The following is a 27,481-nucleotide window of genomic DNA, read 5'->3' on the forward strand; positions in this document are numbered from 1 at the left end:
GAACTAATTTGAATTGTACATAAAAAGGGAAAGAAAAAACACCGTAAAAAGGAATATAAAAAAGACAGCTCCTATTAAAATGCAGCTCCTAGTAAGGGGTATTCAAATCAAATTATTTGTGCATCTTATTTCAGTTTTTCAATCAAAATTGATGAATTGACTGAGAGTTACTTAATGCTCTGTGCATCATAATATTGGGCTCTATAATTGAGCTGAGCTGTGTTTATATTTGATTAAAAGACAATTGGAATGTCTGCTCCATTCTTTTTCTGACAGTGGAGCCTGACCTGTGCTCTTTGTTGTGCCATTCCATTAAACCCCTAGCAGACACCAGCTGAAGTCAGACACCAGCCTAACAGTTAGCAACTGTGCACTTTAAATAAAGACACCGACAGTGGAAGCATGTTTTTAAGTCTTTAAACTCCCAGTAATGTATGTTAATGTAATGTATGTTAGCATGTTCTATTTGAAGTAAAACTGTTAGGATTAGATTAATGGATAGATTAGGACAAATTATTTTTAATAGTATTTGTATTTTTACAAATTATCATAAATACATCTGGCAATAAATGATTCTGTTCACTTCTATATTTAGAGTAATGGATAATTATGTCTTGCATTTATATGGCCTTATACAGTAGAACACTTTCACATCACTTAATTACATCACCACCTCGTTAATATGCGGCAGCCATTATGCACTAGCAGCCCCCTTATTCAGCAAATCAAGCAGAGATGTGAGAAATTACTTCAGTTACTTCATTGGTTGAATTAAGAAAGGAAGGTTAGGTGGACTGATGGTGCAAGTCAAAAATGGAATTTAGCCAGGACACTGGAGTAACACTCCTACTCTCATGCACAGTACCTAGGAATTTTTAATGACTAAAAGCCAGGTCCTTAATGTACTGTAACATCTTTAACAAAGTAAAATACCTCTAGCAGGGTCTTTGGATTATTGGAAGTGAAAAACCCACATCCTGGCTCCCTCACTCAGTTTCTTTGCCCATGTTTTGCCCTGTTTGCACTTGTGTTCAGTCCCTTTAATGACCTATAGTATTACCTGATCTCTCACCTGTGGACCCTCTCACAAGCACAGAGGGAGAAATGCTTTTTTCAGCTGTTTGCAGCATCATAGCATATTGTGAAGCCATAATCAAACAGACGTGTACACATACTGTAAAAAGTTGACCTAACAGAAAGGTAACATCACTTGCAGAATGTATTTTTCCAATTACATTCATATAGTGACAATTGCATATTTGTACCCAAATATTTCCAAATAAATTCTTAAATTACAGAAATAATCATCACAAAGGTGATTGCAAGACTTTATAAACACCTTGTATTAAAGTGCATATATATTTGTTTATAATATGTGTACTTTTGTATATTTTTATTGAAAAATCTCACCAGTTCATTAACCTTAACCACGTGTAAAAGGAAACTGTGCTTTTCCTTCTTTTACAGTACCTTTGGAAGAGAAACTTGTTTTTATCTTTAATGCTATAGGAAATACAACATTTTCCATGGTCTAAATGAAACTCTAAAACTAGTTTTACTTTACAATCAGTCAATTAGACCTGTGTTCTATTTGCAGTATAGACAGAAATGATTGAATACAGTTGCAGTAGATCATATTTGTCTAGTACAAATGTCTGCACTCTTTCTCTGTCTAGCTTGACTCTAAGCCACACACCCACAGTGCAAGCCATCACAGACGGCTTAGAGAAACAGCTGCTCCATTGCAGGAACCCATTTTATCCACCACGGAATTGCAGAACCCACTTTGGTGATTCATGCCAGCCATTTTGCACTAGCAGTTGCAGTGGACAAAAGATCTGACTGATTAGTGCAAAATTACTTCAACGATTGAATTAATGAGGAAATTTAGGTAGGCCAGATTACTGTATATAAACCCAGAGAAGGTTTAAAATCAGAAACCAGAATACCAAGGTTCACACTACTGCTCTTTCAAAAAGTGTCATGTGTTCACTTAATACCTGCAGTAAGTAGTCAGGATGTCAATGTAAGGTCTTATCTGAAGGACAACACCTCTTTCCGACCAGTATGCCTAGTCACATTTCTGGAGCATTAGTTTGGAAATTCTGGTCCTAAGGGAAGAGTGCCACCTACAGTATTTACCAGTTCAGCAACACTTGGAGGTCTCCCAACCTAGTATTGACCAAGAAAAGCATTGATTAGCTTGGGAAATCTTCGGGGTTCAGGTTACATTACAACTATTAGCCTTAAGATATTTCAAAGGGGAACATTTGATAAAGTTACATCACAGAATTGTATTGTAAATCTGATGTTCTGACCAACAATGTATTAATATATAATTAATATTATATATTTTAAAAGTTAGACTTTTTATTAAGAATATAATGGAGTATGGTGAACCTGTAGCCTTGAACCTTGAAGATTTGAATTTATCCATACGACACCAGATTTCATGAGTGTGACATCTATAGTATCATTGTGCATTTGAATACCATTTTCTGTCTCTGGATAGTCTCTGCATTTTCTGTCTCTAGATATAGACTCAAAAGTGCCCCACAACACATTGTTTCAGGTGTGTCTTGATTTCTGAAAGTACACTTAACAAATGATGTTCAGCAGCATAATGTGATGTTGTTCAACATAATACCAAGGGCAGTACAAAGCAAATCTCCTATATGAAAACTTAATACTCCCTATGCACTATTATGTTTATTTTTTTCCTAAAAAAGCATAAAAATACCTATCTATACCTTTTCATAATTATTTATGAAAATAATTGAGTGAGGGAAGAGCAGAGTGGGATGAAAACAAGCAGGTTTAGTGCAACTTTCAGTCAGGTGTGCAATAGACTAGGCTCGCGAGAGGAATCTAACTAGTGATTGATTCTCTCCCTGCCCCCTGCCCAATTACCACTACTCAGTGTCCAGATCTCAAAGTGGGCTTGATTTTGTATTGTAACGGACGCTCCTATTTGTGTCGGCGGTGTGGGGAATGACAGGTTTGAGATTACTTCACAGGCTCACCGACACTGTTACTACTCTCTTCATTAGAGTGGGGCGTGCTATTCAATGAGGCAGAGAAAGTCTATTCATGTTTTTTTTATTTTAGCTGATTACATTTGTGATTACTCTTGTGTGTTTTAGTCGATCGATGTTACTTTAATTAACTTAAAGGCAATTCATTAGCTCTTTATTGATCATATAAGGAAGCGATACTTATGTCTTTTAAACATATACACTATAGTACATTGTGCAACAGTATAGCAGTGGACTTGGTTATACTATATGTGAATTTGCTTATTCACAGCAGTTCTCTGCCCTGAACTGTTGCAAATATCGTGACCCTACTGTATCTGCAATTTGGCAGATAATGAAATCTTTATCTATTAAATATAATACATACCTGTTTGTTGGACAAAACGGGAACACAGCATATCCATAAACCATGATGTAAAAATACATTTTAATTTTCCTAATATATTCTCACCTGCTGAACAGATTCCATTAAGCCATTAAAATTAAAAGCATTAGCTTAATTCACTTTCCAAAAATGAGCTCTAATCCTCATGGTTTAATTCTTCGTTTATTATAAATGTCCACTTAAACATGGTTAATTAATTGGTCTTAAGATTATTCTGAACAAATAAAAGTTCACTGGTTATTTTAATTATAAAAATGATAGAATGAAGAATGAAGGCTTTTTCTTAAAACATATGTTGAGCTGCAAAATATTAACAATGTGTTAGTGTAGTGTATGTGCTGTGGAGGATAGCTGCTGTGAAAATGCAGCTTAGTTTGTCTTTAAGGTTTGTAAGATATACAGTGTGACTTGTTACCATTTGCAACTTTATATTTTTTATGTATCATTCTGATTGGCCAAAGGTTCTCATTTGTGGGACCAAGAAGAATGAAATTTGTTTAAATCTGTTTTGACAAACATAACTATTATTAAAAGTTTAAAAAACCTTATTGATTTTAATGAGGACTTTGATTGAAGTTAATACTGTGATCTAAATATTTCAAAATTGTAAAACTCCTAAAGCTGTCCTTTCACAATGTCAGTATTGTCTCTGCACTGGCTTTTTTTTTTAAATACAGTAAAGTGCATAGCCTTTGGTTACATCTGTGATACCAGATGGCTGATGTATAATGATTCATGTGTCTTGTAAAAGGGTGCCTTTTCTTAGTTCAGCTAGAGGCCTGTATCAGATTTAGAAATTTATAGGTTACTTGATGCTTGTTTTATGTAAAAATGTATTTGAGCTTCTTTGGATTCTGAGAGTGTGTTTTATATTAGATACACCGATGGCATGGATTAGTATCTATAGTAATCTGTTCATATTAAAAGCAGAACATGACCTTTGCCAGAATACCTAAAGACTGCTATTTCAGTGCTGTGCGGATGTATTCAGATCCGTCTTATGGTTTCCCAGTTTGTGAAATGGCAAAAACAATTCACATGCAATTTCTTAAACTTAACATTTTGTTTAAAACCTGGTTGCTGAAGACGTCAAATGGTAAGATATGTTACAGTAAATGTCAGCAAAGCCTAAAGAGATAAAAAATGAAATCCAGTATGTTGAATGTATACTGTAAGTATTCAGACCATAATATTTGGTGAAAACTTAATAATAATAATAATTAATAATAATTGCTTACACTTATATAGCGCTTTTCTGGACACTCCACTCAAAGCGCTTTACAGGTAATGGGGTCTCCCCTCCACCACCACCAATGTGCAGCATCCACCTGGATGATGCGACGGCAGCCATAGTGCGCCAGAACGCTCACCACACATCAGCTATCAGTGGGGAGGAGAGCAGAGTAATGAAGCCAATTCATAGATGGGGATGATTAGGAGGCCATGATTGGTTAGGGCCAATGGGAAATTTGGCCAGGACGTCGGGGTTATACCCCTACTCTTTTCGAGAAACGCCCTGGGATTTTTAATGACCACAGAGAGTCAGGACCTCGGTTTTACGTCTCATCCGAAGGACGGCACCTGTTTACAGTATAGTGTCCCCATCACTATACTGGGGCATTAGGACCCACGTGGACCACAGGGTGAGCGCCCCCTGCTGGCCCCACTAACACCTCTTCCAGCAGCAACCTTAGTTTTTCCCAGGAGGTCTCCCATCTAGGTACTGACCAGGCTCACACCTGCTTAGCTTCAGTGGGTTGCCAGTTGTGAGTTGCAGGGCAAACTTTGGCAGAGATTAAAGGTACAAGTCTCTTTGGGTAATTCTCTACTCACCTTGCAGACAAGTTTGCACAGTTTGCTTTTCCTCTAAGATTTGCCGATACTTAGCTCCCCTTTTGGTTCCCCTCAGCCTTGACAAATGTCCCAGTCCCTGCAGATACTGTAAAAAGCAGAACTATAACATAATGTTGCCACCAAATTGCCTGACTGTAGGGATAGTGCTGACTGAATGATATATTACGTTGGGTTTGTGTCTGATGTAGTGTTTTGCATTTAGACCAAAAAATTCCAGTTTTGTTTTGTTTGACCACTATCATTTTCTGACTAGTTTCATTTAGATGCTTTCTTGCAATATCCATGCGGAATTGGGGGATTTAGGTTTTCCACTCTAGGCCGGCTTTGGGGAGTGACTCGGATTGTTGACCAATGCACATTTTTTTCACTTCTCAGCCACTGAACTCTGTACATCTTTTAATTGCTTCTTCAAAGTGTCATGACTACAAGCTTTAAAGAATTCAAATGTGAAAACTGCGCAAGGGTCTGAATACTTTTCAGTGGTAGAGTTTACCTGTTGACTTATGGAAGTGAGCTGCAGTGAATAATTATGAATTGGTTGAGTACCTTTTATGCTTAAAATGGTAACAGGTAACCATGCCATCAATTATATTGCTAGTAGTAGTAATAGTAATAATAAAGTAAATGTTCCTTCAGTTATGTTTTTAAAAATATATTTCATTTCTGGAATTTTTAACTGTTTTATACTGTGCCATCTGTCTTAGAATTGGCAACTGCTGTGTTAGGAGGAAACAGGTTAGGGATGAAACAGTTACTTTAATATTTGTTATATACACAATCTATTCCAGACATTCAAAACAAAAAAAAAACAAAAGAAGTATGTACTGTAAGCATTAGAAAAAATAGAAAACTCATGGTTGATGTGGCAAAATTGATTTCAATTAGGTGCACAAAATTTCCTTAAGTCATGCAAGTAGTTGAGTGTCCTCTGTGTGGAGTAAATATGGTTCAGATAATTTAGAGAATAAATATATATATATAGTAGCTATCTCTGTAAAGTCTCCCAGACAGGTTGTGAATTTCAAGCAAGGATTCAACCATGAAGACCAAGGACATAAAAAAAAACTCACACATAAAGTTGTAGAAAACCATAGATTGAGAGAACAATAAAAATGTGAAAAAGCACTGAATATCCCTTTGAGCACTAAGACGTTCAACTCACGATTACAATCTGCATTTTAGCACAGAAGAAACAAGGCCCTTGTAATCATTTTATGGGACATCTACAGATACCATTGCACCTGGCAAAATACAAAGATTGCCTTTCTTTCCCAAACCTAGAACGCCTTTGCCAACTGATGCCTACCTTCATCTGGTAGCACGCATCTCAGCCAGCTTGAGGTATAACATTACAGGTTCAGCTTACATGCACTTTTTATTCTATTGATTGCCTGTTCTAAGAATACAGTATAGCAAAAGAACACAATAATGCATCCAACCAATTTCAATAACCTGTTTATCTTGGTACTAGATGCTGAAAGCTTTTTTTCAAATCCACTCATCCACCTTTATCACTTCTTAAATATATAAGACAGAAGTCGAAATCAACATCAGAAGCAAACAAGGCTGGATCTCATAATATTGGGGTTGGAGAGGTAGATGTTGAGTAGACGTTATGGTATCAAGCACTTCATGGAAAGTAGGCCATGTCGTATAACCCACTAGAATCCACTACTGTTTGTAGCCAGTTGTTTCTAAACACTTAATTGCTTTAATACTGACATGCTGAGTAATGTTTAAGTTAGTCAGGAATACTCTCATCAAACATTAGAGATTGCACAGGACATAAAGGTATTTGATTAATGTGAAGCCTTTGACAGTGTTTTTCCATTACCTTTGCAGTTACGCTCTTACAGCATTTCCGTTCAATTCCAAACTCACAAGAGCTGCTCATATGTATTGTAGTTGAGTGTTGTACCAGGTTTCCATGGAGATAAGTAGGGCAAAATGCCCGGTTGACATGCTTTTTCAGTAATCGAATGATAACAATAAAAATGTAAAAAGAATTACTTTGAAAGGAACCTTTTTTTCTTCTATCACACTATCAGAACAGTCTTGACCCTTGAGCTTTTCTTTGGTAAAAGCTGCACAAATATGAAAGTTAAAGAGAAAAGGGATTGTATCTAATTGTTAGCTTTCAAAGCCTTTTCTTGTCCCTGTTCTTTAAGTAGAGCCTTATTTTATACAGTATGGTTGTTTCCTTTATAACACCTTCCACTAGATACAAACAAAAGTAGGCCATTTGGCCCATCTAGACAGTTTCTGGAGACCAGGGTAAAATGTATCATCTGCATTTTTTAAAACTTAGTGCTCATTTAATATTTGCTCCCTTGACCTACTAACTATCACCTATTTAAAACAAATGAAATCCCAGATGATTTGAGGGCGATCTACATTCTGTCTCTTTTCAAAAGGAATGATTAGTCAGAAAGTATATGCACCTTGCCATACCTAGATTTTATATTTTATCTGAAGGTTTGGTCTGTGTTTTGTTCTGGGCATGGATGTGTTTCAGTAACCTAAGCATATTTTCAATTAAATCATAATAGCTTTCTAAAAAAATGAGACTCATATACATGTTTTTATTTGTCCAAAGCATTTTGTACAGTAAATAAATTATTTTGTAATTATTATATGGTGTAGTTCTTGTGTATCAGGCCTGTCTTGGAAGGCACTATAAAAGCATCCATTCTGCCTCTAGAGGATCTATCATTTGAAAATATAATTTTCAAAAATGTAGTGCCAGGTGGTCATTAGTTAATTGATTAGGTTATTGGTAATTATTCTACATTCTTACATGGAAAAAAAAGGTAAATTAGTGGAATGTTTGAGTATATAAAAAGGCTTCATAGAACTAAGTGGAGGCTGGATTTTTGGTAACAGTCTGGGGAAACTGCTACAGTACAGAGTCTTTTTGTTGGATAGAGTGCCATTATCTCTGAAATGAATCCTCCTGCCCAGAATTAACATTGTGGGTTTTTTCTGTGATCAGATCTCTGGAGCTACATTATGTACGGGTGGCGTCTGTCACATCTCAATATAAACTCTCTTGTGGTTTCAGTAGTATTTATGAAACTATATATATACTGTCATATTTTTTGCAACCACATTCATTTACTAAGGGATTCCCACAGGCTTCTATTCTGGATCTTACTCTCTTATTTATTGCATTTAAAAATACTGTTCAGATAATTAGCAACTCTTATGCCTGCCTCTATGCTGCCATTTGCTGCTAAACCCTTATAAAAACCAACATATGCTATTCAGGGAAAAGAAATGCTCCTTTAGTTATGATCACATAAGTTTTATTTTAAGTAAGAAAAAGTAAGAGCGGCTCACAGTATACTGTATAAATAACTAGGCATTTGGTTGAATAATGTGCTACAGTATATTACAGTTTAAGATGAAGTATATCTAATTCCTAGAGCAACTACTGTTTGTTTCTTTTGATTTTCCACTGCTATTGACTGGAACCATCTGCAGAGTGAGCTGAAACTATCCACCTTTGAATCTGAGGGTATTTTCAGATTTTATTTTTAAATAAACATGTTCTTTTATGTAGTTATGTTGTATACATTTTATTGAAAAACATTTTCTTTACTTATTGCTTTTGTTCTCTACACAAAAATGGCTTCATCCTTTTGGCCAGGAAAATACTGTAAGTGTAGAACTGACTTATCTGATTAAACAAAAAATGTGATTAACAAAAATCTTGAGAAATCCTTATTCTTAATGAAAACATGTTAGAATTGCTGTGACACTCATAGGGAATGAAATATTCAGATTAAGGTTTAGTAATATGAATAACTCATAACTCTTGCAAATAGTCAGCATTGCATTGTAGTCTCAGTGGCATTTTATTTGCAGGACAGTGAGAATATGGTGCCGGATGGCAGACCGACTTAAATAGACAGAGCCATCTGTACAGAATGCTGTTTGCTCGTTATGCTGGCTTCCTTTCAGCTGAGGCGCTGTGGATATTGTAAAGCTTTCGATACACGTACATTTATAAATCTCTGAAGCACCTCACCTGAACAAAACGGAAAGTATTCCTAATCTATTATTGTTAAACCAAGCACTTTAAGAACATATTGTTTTTCATATTTAATTGACTAATGAGAAGAAAGGAGCTCACATGACAGTTCACAAAATGCTTTCTTAATCATGTAGGGTTTGTGGTGCACTGAGGTTCAGAGTATGAAGTTTATACACTTAAAAGAAACTGTAGTTTTTTTTAAATGAAAAATCTCCCAGACTAAACATATGGTACTAGAGTTCCAGTCCAAGTTTCTGTATGCCATTTCAGGTTATACAGGTAACAAAGGAGCAAACTGGGGATCAACCACAGAATTGGCATTTAAAAATAAATAAAAAAAATCTAAAATTGTGAAAGAAGACAAGAAGCATTATGGAATGTGAACAATTCTATATTAAAGCTCTTTCTTTCTTGTTTGTTGTTGCTTTCCCCCTGAGCATGTTTTCCACTGTTATTGATTTTGCATTATGTTCAGTTGACTGTAATAATTTATTTTAGATTTTATTTTCCATAACACAACCCCTTTAGATTGCCATACCTGTATTTTTATATACATCAAACTACTATGAAATATCTATGAAAATCAGCAAGGAGGGTTTCCTTCTGTTGCTTCAAAAATGTTTGAAGTGGTACCTTTTGTGAACAATATAAATTATAATAATATAAAACAGGTCATAAAGGTAATAAAAGTACTGCAGTTATGATGCTTTCTAGAAGCAACAACTTGTGCACTATGTGTTTCCACAATAAGTATTTTTAAGATTTTTACTTCTTTTAAGAGCAGATTTTTACCAAAAGATTTGTTTGGGCTTGTTTTTGATATACAGTACTGTACTGCAGATGCAGCTTTTTAGTAGAAGTAGCTGCCTCAGAAAACTCTCCCAAATCAGCAGCAATGTATTAATAACGCTCTTTAATTAACATATAACATCTTGTTGAACACGACTGCAGCGCTGGCTGTCAGTACTGTGTGAAATCAGGCAGTGCTTCCTGCTGCACAAGGAGTGACTTGCTGACAGGCCTGTGCAGAGAACTGCCTGGATGTGGCTGCCACTGATGTCGTTCCCCAGTCAGCATAGCTTTATTGCAGTAAACACAACAGATGGCAAAGGTCTTTTGAAGTGAAGCAGAGGCAATCAATTATCACTTGTGCGTGCATCTTCGATGGCAGTTGCAGCGTGGCGGCATTAACTTATGTCTCAATAGATATCACAGAAGCTGATTCATGTAACTGTCAGCTCTGTTTGACAGTTTTATTCAGATACGCAGAATGAGAAAGGGTCTTTCTCCAGTCATTTTAATTGATTTAAATTGAATATTTATTGCTTCAGCCCTCACCAGGGATAAGAGACTTACTGGTTATAAATTCATTTAATATTTCATTTGAAGGAATAGCCATCCTGAATGGAAGACAATCCGATGGTCAATAATGCACATAGTTTCTTTGTTGGCAAAGGCTCCAACATATGAATTAAATTTAATTATTAAAATGATTAAGCAGAAGGTTGACTTGAGTATTTTTACTTCTTTAGACATGGGCAAGGTCTAGACTTTATAAGAGCTCATATTTATTATTTCAGTACATATAAAGATGAAAAGAATACAATATAAAGCGAATGGATCACAAATGCATAATGTCGGAACTAGAACAAGTGATTAGTTTATAGATTATAATTTAATTTAAACAGAGAACAGAAAAAAACAGCAAATATTTTTAAACTAGAATCATAAATGTACAAACGTAGATTTAAAAAGCTTATACTTTGCAAAGCAAAGCGTGTGATAAATTAGTCTGGAGTTTTCAGTTCTTCTTTTTTTGTTAAGAGGTGTTAATTAAAGGCCAGGATAGGGCTGGAATCTGGCAAAGCTGTTTAGGCACAATGGGAGATAAACAAATTAAGACTTAGCTTATAGCCCCAGGGGTAGAGACAGCCAACCTCCACTGAAATCCTGAGGAGTGTCCCGTTTAATAATCATAGCTGTGCATGTATTACCATGCATTAGCCTCTCTTTCCACATAAAATACTTTTTTCTTCTCTTCTTACTGTATTATTTTGTCCAATTATTAGATTAAGCGCCATTTTCCTGAAGAAATTGATGTAAATAAATCAACTTTAAAGCTCCTCGGTTATAAGAATGGAGATAATTAACATCTTGTCCTAATATGATCATCCTATGTGAATATACTTACCACTTGCTCCCTATTCTCCTAGGATAATGTTAGAAAATATTATTTTTACTGTGAACAGCTCTACAATATTGCTTGATGCTGCCTTTGTGGTAACATTCACTCTGAAACGTCAGATTCGTGAAGTTGTGGACAGTAAATCTTCTTCTTCTTCTTCTTCTTCTTCTTCTTCTTCTTCTGCTTCTTCTTCACAGCCTTAGTCCCAGACTGTCCTGGGGTCAGCTGCTTTGGTTGCTCTTCTCCACTTGTCTCTGTCGAGCACATCTTCCTCATTCACTTCACATACCTCCATATCTTTTCTCACACAAGTTGTGGACAGTAAATAGATGCTTTAAAAGAACTTTAAGTCTCAAACAGAATTTAATTTGATAAAAAGCTTCCTAATCTTATATTACCTGTATAGGTTTTTCAAACACGTTAGCCAATTTTTCTTTTAGTAAAAGCATATATTCTCTCTGAATTCAATTTTTATTTTTTGCTTTGCCCCAATTAATGCAAAATATGTTAGGAATAACAATAGATGCATAAGCCACATTGTTGTACCATTAATTTGGTACTGTGGACAGTCTGACTATGCAGTTATACCTGTCAAAAGATGTTAGTTCTGCAGATAAGTTTGCCTTCAAGGAATCAAGTAGCCCTTGCCTTCAAAAAAGATGGTGTAACAAATGGTAATTCTGGATGACAGTGTTCTCCAAGCTACTGGACTTCAGAGAGGCAGAATGAAGAAGAGAGGTCATATTCCTGATGTGATTACATAACCATGAAGAATTGTTTGAAAGAATGATCAGAGATACTGTTATGTGTACAGTCAGTGGTTGATGAAAGGCTTATTGATGGGTGTAATGATTATTTTTAGACGTGACAAAAAAACATATGATGTCAGTAATATGAAAGGGACAGAGAAAATCATGAGTCATTATCAAGTCTTGGAGGTAAAGACGCTCTTCTCTAAAAGTGACCTTTAGTTACAAAGGGTAACTTCATGGTGTGACACCAAATCTGCCTAGAACACAAAATAATGTAGTGTGAAAAAAGCAGTAGTGTTTAAAACCGCAGTGAAATTTGACTGAATTTAAAGACCTGCAGTTTGCTTTAGTGTAAGAGCATATGTGGGAATACCATAAACTCCCTTGCCTTTTTACACAGGTAAATGCTGTACCAATGTGAACAGACAGTAGTTTAAAGTGTAATCATATGATTAATGCAGTGGTTATACAAACGTCATAAATGGAATGGATAGAAATATGTGCAATAATTTCATTGTTATACTGCAGTGAAACATGATTCAGCTGCATTCTGATCTTGAAGCAAGTCATTCCAGTCTGTCATCTTTGATAAGCAGTAACTCCATTGCAGAACATGTTTAATTACTGTGCACAATACACAAACTACCGGTACAGTACATACTGTAGTACACACATTAGATGTTGATCTCATTTGTTTCACAAGACAAAACATAAATAAATAACAATACAAACAATTCTATGCTTTTTATTTCTTTTCTTCTCATATATCCCTTATGTTATTATTTTACTTGCCATAGTAGCTATTACTTTTGCCATAGTACTGTAGCTTTAACTTGCCATAGTATGACTTTCCCATATAATTTCAAGGATATTCAATAGACATTGTAAAAAACAGCATTTCTGGCAGTTGCAGTTTTCCAATGGAGTTCATCTTACTGTAGATAGCTGTTAATGTTGATATATTCTGAGCTTCTACACTTAACCATTTTGAGTTATAAACCTCCCAGACAAAAAAGCTGAATGCTACATGGTTTTGAATAGAATTATGTCAATCTTAAATTAAGTTTAATGGTTTTGACTTTACCATTCAGTAGATATTTCTGCATTGGACGCTTATCATTTTGAGATTGGTTAGACATTGGTGTTATTTCTAGGAGACGGATAATTTGAAGAAATTGTGTTCAGAGTGCAAGTGCAAAACTGTCATATGCTGGATCTCTGTATAATGAGCCACAGTGAAACACAAAATGAGCACAGTATTCCCTTCATTTTCTCAGCTAAGAGAGAGGCCCTGAATGTTGAACTGATATTTCTGTGACAGTACAAGTCTGGAAGAGACAGAAGTTAATTAGATGAGAAATCTGCATTTAATAAGTAGTTCATCTTCAGCTAGAAATCTATTATTACTGTTGATTTAACTTGTAATTGTGTCAATTAGTTATTAGTCTGGAATACAGCTTTTTCCCTGTGTTGTTTCTTGAGAGTGACCTACAGTATACTTGTCACGACTGGAAAAATAAACCAGAGACTTGGGAACAGAGTGGCACAGTGGTGCAGTAATAAGCATTGCTACCTCATAGTGCTGGGGACCTGGGTTCAATTCCTGACCAGGGTTGTTTTCTGTGTGGAGTTAGCATGTTCTCTCTGTGTTTTTTGTGGGTTTTGTTTGGGTGCTACAGGACTTTGCTAGACTCCTCACTCTCCCCACTTCTTTTAACTTGCACTGCAGCATGCCTCAACAAATTACTTAGTGTTTCCAAGTCTAATAATTACTGTTTTTTTATAGACATTCCTACACATTTAGATCTAAATGAAAGTTATGTGCATATACAAGGAGGAGGATTTGTTTTCACAGGAGCCTGTAGGTGTCTAAATTAGTAAATTCTCATCTACACCAAGTCAAAATCCTTGTAACCAACAGATGTCTAAACACATCAAGGGGTTCAATAATACAGAATGCATCTATTAGGTAGTAAAGAGATGGAGGATTCATTCTTTATTTTGCAACTTGTTATTCACGATGACATTTTGTAGTCTATATACCAATATGTTCTGGTTCAGGAATACTGTTGTGATTGTGAACATTTTGCATGGTTCATGCTTGTGACGCATCAACAACTTTACGCATGGTTGTTATGATTGAAGAACTGGGTTTGGGCATCACAACACATTTGATTTTGAATTGTAATAATGCCTGAAATACTTGTATTAGTTGTTATTAAACATGCTTTAGAGTTTCTACTTTTATACATAGACATTGGTATCTTCTTTAAATTGAAATATTTCACCATATGTAGTGGTCAGGTGAATAAAGAAAGCACCCGGTGTAAATTATTGTCAGTTATCAATATCGACAATTTACTATTTCAAGAAACAAACGTCTAAAAGAGTTAAAACTTCATAAGCAGACAAGATGTATTTCATTGGTGAACAGTTGTAGGAATTCAGAGCTGGAACAACGGCAATGTTGGGAAACCCTAGTGTTGAGGACTATATGGTCTTATGTGAAAAACAAGACCTTATCAGGAAAAATGTGAATCATCATTGAATCATGGGTTCTAGCCTGAGTCATGTCATTAGTTAGTGAGTAACATTTAGCTCAGTACCACCAAGAGTACAGGTGAGACTAGTCACCCCAGTGCTTTCTAGCAAAATATTAACTTGTGATGTATCAGGTGCCTGTAGGCTTGCTGTGACATCAAGTAAAGATGTGCCACATCTCTGATTGGTTCTGAAGCTCTTGTATGCTGCTTGGGAGCTTATAATACTGCATGTCAAAACATTAAAGCCTTATTGAGTGTGTGGGACAGAGGAGTATGTCTCCACATTCAACCTACTGTATATGGGTACAAGGATTGTCACTGAGAGCAGGGATATAATAAAACTGTTGGTGATTCTAAATGTTAAAAAGGAAAACCTGTTAACATGTTTCTGTATAACTTGCCCGTAATCTTACTGTAATTATATTCTGTGATGCTGCAGGGGTCACAGTCATCATGTGTGCGTAAAACATATACGGGTCCCAGCTTACAGACACACCTGGAAGCTGTTTGGCAGTTAACCATGTTTTATTTGAATCACAAAATAAAGGGAAAAATAAAATGATAAACTAAATGAGTTTTTGTTTTTATCTCAAAATATTGCATTTTTAACTAATATTTGAATAACTAACTAAATACCAGAGGCAGGTATTCTGCCACCGGTATGTTTATTTTTTGTTGAAAACACTGTTTTAACAAAAAAAAAAGAAAAATGTCCTCACTTACGGTCTGTATAACATTAGCAGGGTTTGTATTCCATTCCATTTGCTCCTTGGTCTTCACTCTTCTGTAGCTTATTTTTTGTCCTCGGTCTAAGGTCTTCCCATTGTTTACTTTCTCTCTTTCCAGTCTCAGGTCTTGCCACAGTTAGGGTTGCCTTTCCTTTATTCTCAATTCTTATCATAGTTTGTATATTCCTTTCAGCCTCAGGTCGATGCAATGCTATATCAATACACAGGGTCTAGCATGCGGCAGCCTTCTCTCATCCTGCACTTCTTCCACAACATCTGATGCCATCAGTGGCTCAGTATTCAATTTATGTAGGTTAGTATGCAGCTTTTTACTGCTCCAGCAATTGTCAACTGATGCTGTCATGAGTAATGGCATTCTTTTGTGGCCATTTTAGTATAGGCAAAACTGTCATTAAACATTTCAGGGAAAGTACTGTCCTTCAAGAACAACACCCCACATGGCATCACAATATAAAGCTGTATGAATACCTATTGAAATAGGTGAAATACATGAAATAAGCATGCATTCATAATTTTTCTCAAGCATATTACACCATATATTCCATATTAGCATAAGAAGACACCTTTTTTTATAAAGTGTTATTAAAAACACTTTTTATGCAGTTTGATTACCTTAATGAAATGAAATTAACATGAAAATCTCACCTCCTCAGTATGTTTCCAAGTCAAACACAGAAGGCTGCTATCCATTGTTCTTCAATAAGATAGGATTGTTGATTTGCATATCTGAAGTGCATAGCTTCACAAGCTTCTATTTTTATAATTTATATGTAAATTACCATTTTTTCTGTGTGGTAGATAAAATCCCTAGCAGACTTCAACAAAAGCCCACTGAATTATACTGTAACTATTCAGATTTACTGTGTTTTGGTTTGGAAACTTACTTTGCTTTTTTATCTTCAATAGGAGTTTGCTGCATTGACAAAGGAGTTAAATGCATGTAGGGAGCAACTACTGGAAAAAGAAGAGGAAATTTCAGAACTGAAAGCTGAAAGAAACAACACCAGAGTAAGTAACAAAGCCTTCCTGTTGAAAGTTACAAAAGAAAAAAGCAGCTCATTCGTGTCATGTCAATTGCAATACTAACAGAAGTATCATTGTATTTTTGTGTAGAACATAAGATTCCAATAAAAACTGTAGACTGCATCTGTCTACATAATATGACCCTCTCCCACAGTCCTAATATTGTGCATATACATTTATAATGAGTATGATGGGATAAGGACATACAGGACGGAAAAAGGCAGCAGTCCAAACTCTGTTTATTTAGGGGAGTAGCTCAAATGCTCCATTTTTATCATTGTGCTCTTATGCTTTTATTAACGTATCTACCCGGGCAGCTGCTTGTGTGGCTAGAGGCAAGTCCCAGGGTAGGCTCATTGACTCAATGACTTAACACTGAGAGCACGGCCATGTATTTGTATTTTCATTCCAGTCAGTCAGTTTTCTCTAGGATGCTCCAGTCCATCTCATTAAGTACTGTATTAGATGTGGCAGCTCTCAGTCCTGCCCCAGTAGGGTTACACTAAAATCTACAATTTTAAAAGGTCTTGCTGTTGAGTTACACTAATGTCAGTCTACAGAGGAAAAAGGCTTTAAAAGGCTGATGTTTTTATTATGATCTGATCAAGGACACAGAGGCCTTCCTTGATCAGCCCTGTCAATTTGTCTGCTGTCTAAAGACATACAGTAGATCTCAGAAGAGGAAGATGCAGAACAAAAAATTCTGGAAGAAAATGTTCATCCTAGCTGGTGTCCTGTCCAGGTTCATCGCGGTTTAAAGCTACATTGTTTTTCATAAATTACAAAATGTCAATTTTCAAATCTCATGCTTTTTCTAATACTCTGCACAATGTAATAACATCATTGCGTATTGAATGTATTACAAAATCACGTACTCAACCCAAAAAAGGCACAAAACCTGCACCTAGCTCAGAAAAATAAGGGTCAGATTCACACAGCTTCGAGACTACTACACCTGTTGTAGAAGTCAGGGTGTCTGACTTTAGAGATAGATTCTAGGGAAACATTTTGTTTTCCAAATGATACTGTATAACAGAGAAAGAAATTAAATGAGATGAATGTAGAACTGTTGCTTTATTTTTGTAGAGAATTATTCAAGTGTTTGTAGATGTTAGAACTATACACATGTTTATATACATGATTAATAAACACAATATTAATAAAATAATCTATTCATAAGATCACTCTTAGCATAAATGAAACACTATTGGTTCAAAGCCACAGTCATTCTCCTTCAGCAGCTTTTCAAATCTGCACAGATCTGTGCCACAGTCACAATGTAATTTCATTAAAAAGCCATAAAAAGAATGTGCTACCATGCAGAACTGCTCCACTAAGTATATTAAATCAGTAAAGACAGAATGATTTTTCTTATTTCCAGCAAATGATGAAAACTTGTGGTTTTCTAGTATTATTATATTTTTCGAAAGACACATCAGTTTCTGACCTACTGTAGAAGCCATACCATTGCTGACTCGTGTTTTTTGGATAATACATGTTGATTAGGTTACTGTACAAAGTTAAGAATTAATTCTCGCAATAGACTATTTTTTGTAAATGATCCTGGCAAATATGGGATTGTGTGATGAGTTAGTTAACATTAGTATTACAACCATAATTGAAGTGACGATCTACAGTACTTCTGTGAATGCTATTTGCTTTAATGTGCTTTGCTGCATTTGCTAGATTTGGTTAATGAACCAGTAACTACTGAATTTAAAGATCTTTAACTAACTGCAAAAGCATCTCTCTTTCTTAATATATTACAATTTTCTGTAATTTAAGATAATTTTCTAAAATTGAAACTTCCAGGAGCATCTACCAACAATCCTAAAATGCCAAAGATGTTTTTGCATCTCAGTTAATTTTTGGGGTGCTTTGTGGACACTAGTTTCATTTATGTGGGGGTGCCAGGAGTGTGTTACAGATTGGGCTATGTACTGTATAAATTCTTCACTGTTTTTCATTTTCCATTGTATCTTGACACATCATAAAAATCAAAGTTTTTGTATGTTGTTCTGATTTTCATGCTTTAATTTTCCTTTTTTTGTTTTTGTGATACAATCTGAGCCCTAGGTATCCATCCACATAGACAAAGCCTTTGTTTTAACAGCTAACACACCTATTGTTTTTTTCAAAGAAGTGAATTTGCATAGAAGTCAGGACTTCTGTTTTGTCCAAGCAAGAGTGAAGTTACGAGATATAGCTAGCAAAGGGACTATGATGTACTGTAGGTTTTTGTTCAGCTTACATGGTTAGATCACAAGGACAGAGAGGCTTTAAAAGTAACACTTAACTGTACACAGCCTAATATTATTACAAAAATATGACTTATATTCCTCTGTAATATCAATGTTGTTCTGTCCTTAACAGAACCCCTTGATAAAGGTGAAATTAAATTACAAAAAACAAAGCATCTCTTGTTTTGCAGCACAGTACTCTAGTTTGTTTTGCTTGGCTGGCAGAGTAAAGGTATTTATTATCAACTTGGGAAAAAAGAACACAGCTTCAGTTTAAAACAAAAGAAGAAAGGAAAAGGTCAGTGTTTCCGTGGGGATTTTGTTCAAAACCATTATTTTAAAAGACTAAAAATGCTTCCCACAGAGCAACATCTTGGGTTTTGTAGGAGAGGGGAATTCTTCAGTGTGTGTAGTTTGACACCAACTGCATAATGGAAATATCACAGCTTTAGAAGACCATTTTCATTTTTGGGAACAAAGTACAAGGTTAAAACAATAACCAATCCCAGCAGACATATCTCTGTATATGGATTCTCCTCTTTCTCTTTTAGGGAGCATGAGCTGTTTTAAAAAAATGAGATCTAGAGATTCATTATCCTGAGAAAGAATAAAATGACCCTTTGATATTGATGAATTTGCTGTGTCTATACTGTGAATTTCCTCTGCTTTTTAGTGGTATACCTTTTTAGCTACATACAGTACTTACTGTATTCATTTACCTTGTTTTTTATATCACAATATATTTGTTTTAATTTTCTGTGGTTTGTGTATGGCTCGATGAGAATAAGTGCTCATTCACTGTGCTGGTTCAAGCTCATCAGAAATGGGATCCCTCAAGTGGCAGTGCAAAACAGGCTGCTTTAATATAAACAGTATTTTGTTCATTATTGGCAATAAAATGTTCAGTAGGTTTACCCTGATGCACTGTACATGTATTTGCATGTGCTCGTTACTTGTGGCCTCCAGACTGTAAGATGACATTTTCCTCCTCAAATTTTACAGAAAGTCTGGAAGTGATGACATGCTTGTGATTTCATTAGGGTGTAGATGGTGCTACAGTATTTGTATTACTGTCCATCTGAGTTAAAATAAGTAACTAGCTATAATAATGACAATGTCCCTGAATGATGACACTGTCCCTGAAGGTGAATATGTGACAATGTAGCAGCAGTCATCAATATATTAATGTCTTTACTGACTAAAGAGATTACCTTGGCTGCGCTGCCAAACTTTTGCCACATCAACAGGGTTCCACACTGTAATGCCCAATAGAAACTATATTGATATATATATATTCATTTCCTTATATATTACGTTCCGTTGATGTGATTTCATGTACTTTATGTGATTCTATGTGGCTTTTATGTTTTGCTTGTGTGTTTTGTACTTTTATGAGAGAAGCCAAAGACAAATTTCCACAGTACTGGACAATAAAGTATCTATCTATATGAAAGTGTGTTTACTTTTCTGTATAATTACCTTCCTGTTCTACATAATTAAGCACAATAGTTTTGATTTTTCGTTTTGATATTATGAATAGGACATCTTATATTGCACACATCTAACACAGAAATAGAAGCCTTCATTGACATTCACAGAATGTTACATTGTTCTTTTCTTTAATTGGAAACACTTAATTTACTGCTTACTAAAGAAAGTTTTTTTTGGGTAATGTAGTGATGCTGATGATGATGATACATTTGTGTTCTTACTTTAATAGCTGCTCTTGGAACATTTAGAGTGCCTTGTCTCCAGACACGAGCGATCACTGCGGATGACAGTTGTGAAGCGGCAAGCACAGTCACCTTCAGGGGTTTCCAGCGAGGTAGAGGTTCTCAAAGCTCTCAAATCACTTTTTGAACATCACAAGGCTCTAGATGAGAAGGTAAGATGAGGCATGAAATGTGTCAGACACAAGCACTGATACTATATGCACAGAATATTCTGTATTATTTTGGTAAACATGCAAGCAGCGGTGTCGAGCCCTGAAAAGAAATGTTGTGGTTTTGTAGTCAGCATTGCTTTTCAGATTACCAGTAAAGGAAAAAAGAGAAACCAGACTTGTTGTTATTGTATTCCAGTTTTCCAAAAATGTAATGACCAATAGTTGATTTTTATCACGGATAGTTTCACCTACACTATAGTGCATAATCATACAGTATATTCACAGTCAGAGCAAAAAGTCCTCTAAGCTTTCCTTTGCATTGATTTATTAATTTGTTAAGTACCCAATACTTGTTAAATAATTATATTTTGAGGAATATATAATAAACACATAGTGGAGAAACTTGTACATACATAAATGTTTTTGTTGGTAAGATGGTTTGGTTGTCTATTTTGTAATATATCTATAAATAAGTATTTAAATAATTGAACATTTTGCCTTTAAGAAACAATAGAACTTAGAAAGTGGGAGCATATTACTGTATATAACACGTACTCTCATAAACCTGTGGGGTAGTTCACCTCCACAAGTCTAAGGTGATAGATGTTCTGTTATGCTTCAACCTGTCTACTTAGACTCTTGCTAAGATTTGCTTTGGCTGGTTTTAATGCCATTGGACTTTCTCCTGTACAGAGGCAACCTTGTGTCCTTTGGCATTATCCATGCATCAAACCCATAGAAGATCACTTAGAAAGGGAGTGTGTGACAGTAAAGTTGGGCTGCAACCTTTTTATTAGGAGCAGCTGACATTAACTGAAACACTGATCTTTGTGCTCTTGTCTTGTAAGATTTATTTCCCAAGAGCCATAAGATTTACAGAATATTTAAAGCTCTAAAATACCTGTACTCAAATAAGCCTTGGATACTTTTAGGTGGGATGTCTGTTAGTGCCATTGTACACATAGGATGACAGTATAATATTGTTTTAGGTAAATGTTTGAGTTTGTTAAAATATATTAAGCTATAATGTGTAATTTGTATTGAATAGACACTTTTTCTTTATTTCCCTATTAGATCTGTATATACTCTATAAGTAATGTCTAAACACACATATACAGTTTACACACACACACTGTACATGGTATACAGTACACACAAGGGGCATTCATGAAGTTTTACAAGTCAGGTACATTTTTCCATGGCTTTACTTAACATAAATCTTATTTTAATGATAATGATTCTTTATTAGCCCAATTTCTTGCATTAGGAATTCGTCTTTTCGCATACCCCAGCTTTTCTCCATGAGACACAGACAGGGAGAGAAGCTTGGGGCCAGAGCGCAGGGTCAGCCATTATACGGCACCCCTGGAGCAGCTGGGGTTAAGGGCCTTGCTCAGGGGCCCAACGGAGTAGGATTCCTCTGCCGGCCATGGGATTTGAACCGGCAACCTTCCAGTCACAGGTGCAGATCCTTAGCCACAGAGCCACCGCTCCACTCCTCTCTTCAGACTAGCAGTTCACTGATCAGAAAAATCTGCTGACTTCCCTTTTAATCACTTGTCAGCAAGGAATTATTGTTTGGAAACAGTGTGCCACACAATGCAGACTTCGGACATAGAGAAATAAAATAACTTGGTTCTAAGTCTGGATTGTAGTGTGAATAATTGAACTTCTAAATCTCACACACTGGCAAACGGCAAAGTTCGCAATCCCGGCCTTGTGAATTGCATATGGACATTGCCATACAGTCGCAGAAGACCTTGTGTCGATATCCCACGAAATTATTTGCAGTTGGATTTATGGAACAGACACAATATTAACTACTGATGGCAGCGTTGAGTGGGATGTAATCCATTTTTTAATATACCATCTGCATCCCTGAAGGTGCTAGTTATAATATAGACAGCAGAGAACAAGTACCAGAAATTCATGGAGGTGGAAACTAATCAATCGCATTAATTTAGTCCGGGTTTTAGTGTTCCAAAGGTGAACCCATCACCTGTCACCAGAAATCTGACAAAAACAAACTCCACAGGTCCTGTGAAAGAGTACCTGGAATTCTTTTGGGCTCTACTCTCTGATGGGAATCTTACAAGATGAGATTTTGTAGACGCAATTAAATAGCATTTTTTGTGACACAACAAGAAATTTAGTGATAGTGGTATCACTGCTTCCAGATTGTGCAACATTAAGTCAGTGCTTTGATATCATAATCTTTTCTGGATTGGAGTAAGGGTTGTCCTGGCCTGGCATCATCTTTGATTGCTAATCTGCCAAGCTTAAGATCCCTTTATTTTATAAAGGGGAGTGATGAGGGGCAGCTTCTCCTCGCTCTAGAAAAGATTGGATCCCTGCAGTACCTTGCAGTGCACCTTTCCTTGCACCAAACATTGTTTGACCAAGCTTTGATCAAGTTTTGCAAATTCTATTGTTCAATAACATTAGTCATCCACAGACTGAGACAAGAACATGAAACTAGACATGGATTAAGTCTGAATGCTGCCTTAATGATTTATATGACCGACACTATTGTTATGGCCAATAGTATGTGATTGAATGACTTTTGGAATGCTTCTTCTACAGCATGTGTTTATATGGAGAATGCATTACTTTAGTCACGACACATACAGTATACAGTATTATTGATGGTTTTTATTTCAGTTGCTTCAATAGACAAGACTGAAATGAACAACTATCCATATTTTTAAATATGTTTCATATGGTTATTTTTCAGAAATAGGTTTGAATGGTTCTGATAAAGGCATGCAGAAAATAATTTAGCAAAATACTGGGACATTTTATCTTTCTTTTCCATTTAGCTCCGTGAGTTTATTTTCGTTTTTAGATAAGAGTTAAAAACACCTTACCAAATCTTTAAAAATATGATTCTGTCATCTAGTGGGTTCCGTGAAAAGCTTTTACTTTTTAACTGTTAAAAGGGATTTAATTAAATTTTTGTTACAAAAGATTATTTGTTAAACAAATGTTATTTCTTTTTAGGTTAGGGAAAGACTGAGGGTGTCTTTGGAAAGGGTCTCAGCCTTGGAAGAGGAACTTGCTGCTGCTAACCAGGAGGTAAGAATACATCATTTTCTCCAACCTCCCCTACTGCAAATGCCAAACAAGGATGAATTTTATTTAGAGGCATTTATTTTTTTTTTGGAATAGGTTCCATCAAAGTACCAGTCAGCCTAAGATTTTTAAAATGGCAGAACCTTGTGCAAAAATCTAATTGTTGGCACTGGAAGAGAATGACAGACTGAAAGATTTTATTATGCTTTACTTAGCAATTCAGCACAAGTAGTAGCATTACTTCTTTCAATATATTTTACTATTTAACCTGTGAAACCATCAGAATCATACGTAGAGTCTGAAGAACCTGTGTGATGAACCAATGTTTAAGTTCTAATTTTACTAAATTTAGTTTTGATTTAATTTTAGTCTTGCATACTGTTTAATCAGGGCTTTAAGGGGCATATATACTGTATTCCTGTTTGACTGGCATGTTCCTGCTGGTGGAATAATATATTTGTTTACAGAGTGGAAACTGGTAAATGAAATTTAACAATGACAGGAAAACAGGTAAAACATTTTCAGGATTGTTAGAGTATATACTGACAGTCTGACAGTAATAGGTTTGCACAAAACATTTTCAGTTTAATTTAGTACATTTCAATTAAATGTTAACAATCCAACAAGTTATTGAACGTATTGTGTGAACATTGGATTTTCTGTATTTCACTTGGCTGAAGACTTTCTTGGTGGTATTTAGTTATGTAAATGCTGCATACAGCAGATATGAACAATTCCTGCTAATTGTTTGACTTCAGAATTTTTAGTCTTGAATTAACCTTTCAAACTGGGCTTATTATATTTATGGGGTTCTTGCCATTGATTAAAGAGATTCAGCTTTTTCTCTTTTCAGATGATTTTGTGTGATATAGGAATGTAGCTTCCATAATCGTGTACATAAAACATTACTAATGATTAATAGTTTTGCATTTCCTAAATGCCAACATCTTACTTGCCTCATTGCTTGCATCTTAGACAAAATGAAGTTAAAATTATTTGACATTTTGAATTCATTCAGATATGACATGGGTGTTTCTTGTTGTTAATTATTCTTTTTAAATTCAAAACTGTCAACCATATACTACTGTATATACTGTATGTGGAGGTGCATTTGAAACCAAGAACAGGAGGTACTTCTTATCCCAAAGGATTTTTGGGATATGGCACAAGCTACTCAGCCATGTTGTGAACCCTATAATTGGGAATCTTTTAAGAAAAAGCTGGGTGAGATCCTTGGATTAATTAACTACTAACTACCAAACAGACTAGATAGACTGGTCTTTCCTTGCTTGTAACCTTTCTTATGTTCTCATGTTGTGAGCACTGCTAAATTTCTATTCCAAACAAGAGATCGGGTCAGTTAAAAATGGCAACTAACTTGAGAACTTCTCTTGTCAAGTTGAAAATGAAACCTTCAGCTATAATTTTCAAAATCTTTGTTGGAAATTGTCACCCCATGTCACGAGTTCTGACCAGTAAAATTTTACATTTGGGCTCATTTTTTTAGAGTCCCACACAGGTAGAAGAAAGTATGCTGTAAATCAGAGTACCATAACATACTGCACATTTTATGTTACAACCCACATAGTATTGTTTTTTGTATTTGTGATGTAAATACAAATGGGAGTATTGACAGTGCATAAGTGAGACATAATTTCTAAGATGTTTAGTGCTGTTCCCCTGATTGTATATGGAAGTAAATGGTATGCTTGTTGCAAATGTGGATACAGCCAAATCTTAATAAGTTAAAGAATGTGATATACTCTTTCTGGCTAATTTCACCAGACCCTTCTGCCATCCTTAGAGTTTTAATAGCATGGTAAAAAAAATGCTGTTGTCTGTTCTGATTTTTGCCATACCCCCTATTTGTTTCTTCTCCTCACCTACAGTAGCAATGTGATACCACCTCAGACAGTTCTTTACATTAATTTTGTACAGTATGCCTGCTAAGCATCCTGAATGAGAAAATATGAATTGGTATTGATGTTTTACATCAGTTATGCAGTCTTGTACAGTTTAATTTTACAGAGACTCTTACTTCACCTGCCTGTTTCATTTTTTCTTCAAAAATTCATCTAGATTGAAGTACTCTGATTGTAAGCTAATTTGTCCTCATTTTATGGTTTGTCATAGAATATATTCTCAAATACAGTATTGTGACATATTGCAAAATTATGTTGTACTTTGACTATGTGAAGTAGCATTTTATAAAGCAAATCTATTAGAGTTATATGAAATATTTTGTAATTGTTATAATGATTTTCATATATAATTAAAGATATATTTTTATGATGACCAATCTAAATATTGCATATTTCTTTTAAAGCTGAAACTTTAAAGTCAGTGCATTGTTTTAGTGTTAGCTTTTGCCAATTATGCACATCATGGACAGATTCTGTTACTTACATTGTGGCTTTCTTTTGTGTCTTCAAATAACTGCAATTGTTTTCGGACGTCATTTCAAAAAATGGAAATGCATTTTAAAAATGAAGAAATGAGGCGTACACTGGTAGTGCCTGATCAAAGAACTACAGTAATCTCTACCTGAATTCACACTGCTAGTGAGGGAGGGCAGTAAAGCTCAGCATGTTTAATCTGTGACTAGGTTCTGAAAAGTAGCAAAGGAAAAAGAATCAGACCTTAATCACTAGAAGATCAAGGCTTTCTAGAAAAAGGAACATTTAAGCTCTGTTAAAATAAGTAGGTAGGTCTGAGAAAGATTGCTAAAATACACCCTGAGTCTTTAGGTTCTGTAGGGGGGCACTTTACTGAAAATGTGATATTTTTATATACCCAGGAATCAGAAAAATGCTTTAAAATGATTCAACTAGTTCAACTGAAATTCATAGTGCCCATTGGACCACAGTCTCAACACTGCTTGAAGCCTCCTGGAACATGACACATGATGCAGTTCCTTTGCTTTCTGAAAGGAATGTGAATGGTAGCTATTGGCTTGTGAAATTACTGTCACAACTGCTTAATATTTTCTGTGATTGAAGGGTAAAACCCAAGCAGAGGTTTCCTTGCATCATTATCAAGGGAAGAAAACTGGAAAAATGTCCAGCTTTTTGAACCAGAATAAAACAACTTTTTTAAATACTTCTATTGAAACTGTTTGCTTGGTTTGGAATTAAAAAACAGAAGAGAGAAAAGAGACAGTTGCAGTGGAACTCATTATTTACAGTGAATATTGAGGAAATCATGTAATCTTTTTGGGGGGCTACTGAAATTTTAATCTGACATTCATTTAGTAATAATATTTCACCTTTCAAATGATGTATTCAGTGAAAAAAATCAATGTTTTATCTCAGTAACAATTTTTACAGCATTTTTAAGCAGTTACAACCTTGTACCCTGATCTTGTTAAAACCCAGAAACTAACCAAAGGTGTGCCTGGTTAATACTTGGATTGAAGATCTTTAAGGAATTGCAGATTGCTGCTGTAGGTTCACCTAGACTGGAGTTTCATCCAATGCCCCAGTACAGTAACCAGGATGTAACAAACTGACATGACGAGGATATGACAAGCCTTACTATTTTGTCATTAAAGACTATGGCAATGTCTAAAAAAGTATGTTACCCAGGAGTACTGGTTTACTGTATTTCTGCTTTTGGCTTTCACAGTATTCCCTCCTTATACAGGTATTTCCCATCTATTTAGTAGATTAAGTAATTTGTCAGTGTTCTACCTAATCCACTATTTTAAGGGACTGCTGATTCAT

General features: G+C 35.4%; 1 protein-coding gene across 16 annotated transcripts in view; it reads left to right on the forward strand.

Annotated features, from left to right (window-relative positions):
- The window catches only part of ppfia2 (PTPRF interacting protein alpha 2), a 308,407-nt gene that overhangs the window by 211,010 nt on the left and 69,916 nt on the right, over nucleotides 1–27,481 (forward strand). For all 16 annotated transcript variants that reach the window (XM_088647226.1, XM_088647230.1, XM_088647231.1 and 13 more), the window contains 3 exons: nucleotides 16,446–16,547; nucleotides 20,523–20,687; nucleotides 23,688–23,762. In XM_088647226.1, coding sequence (XP_088503352.1) covers nucleotides 16,446–16,547; nucleotides 20,523–20,687; nucleotides 23,688–23,762 — 342 coding nt within the window. The remainder of the gene's footprint in view (nucleotides 1–16,445; nucleotides 16,548–20,522; nucleotides 20,688–23,687; nucleotides 23,763–27,481) is intronic.

Source organism: Lepisosteus platostomus, chromosome 9 (assembly GCF_059453375.1).
Source record: "Lepisosteus platostomus isolate fLepPlt1 chromosome 9, fLepPlt1.hap1, whole genome shotgun sequence".
Lineage (NCBI taxonomy): Eukaryota > Metazoa > Chordata > Actinopteri > Semionotiformes > Lepisosteidae > Lepisosteus > Lepisosteus platostomus.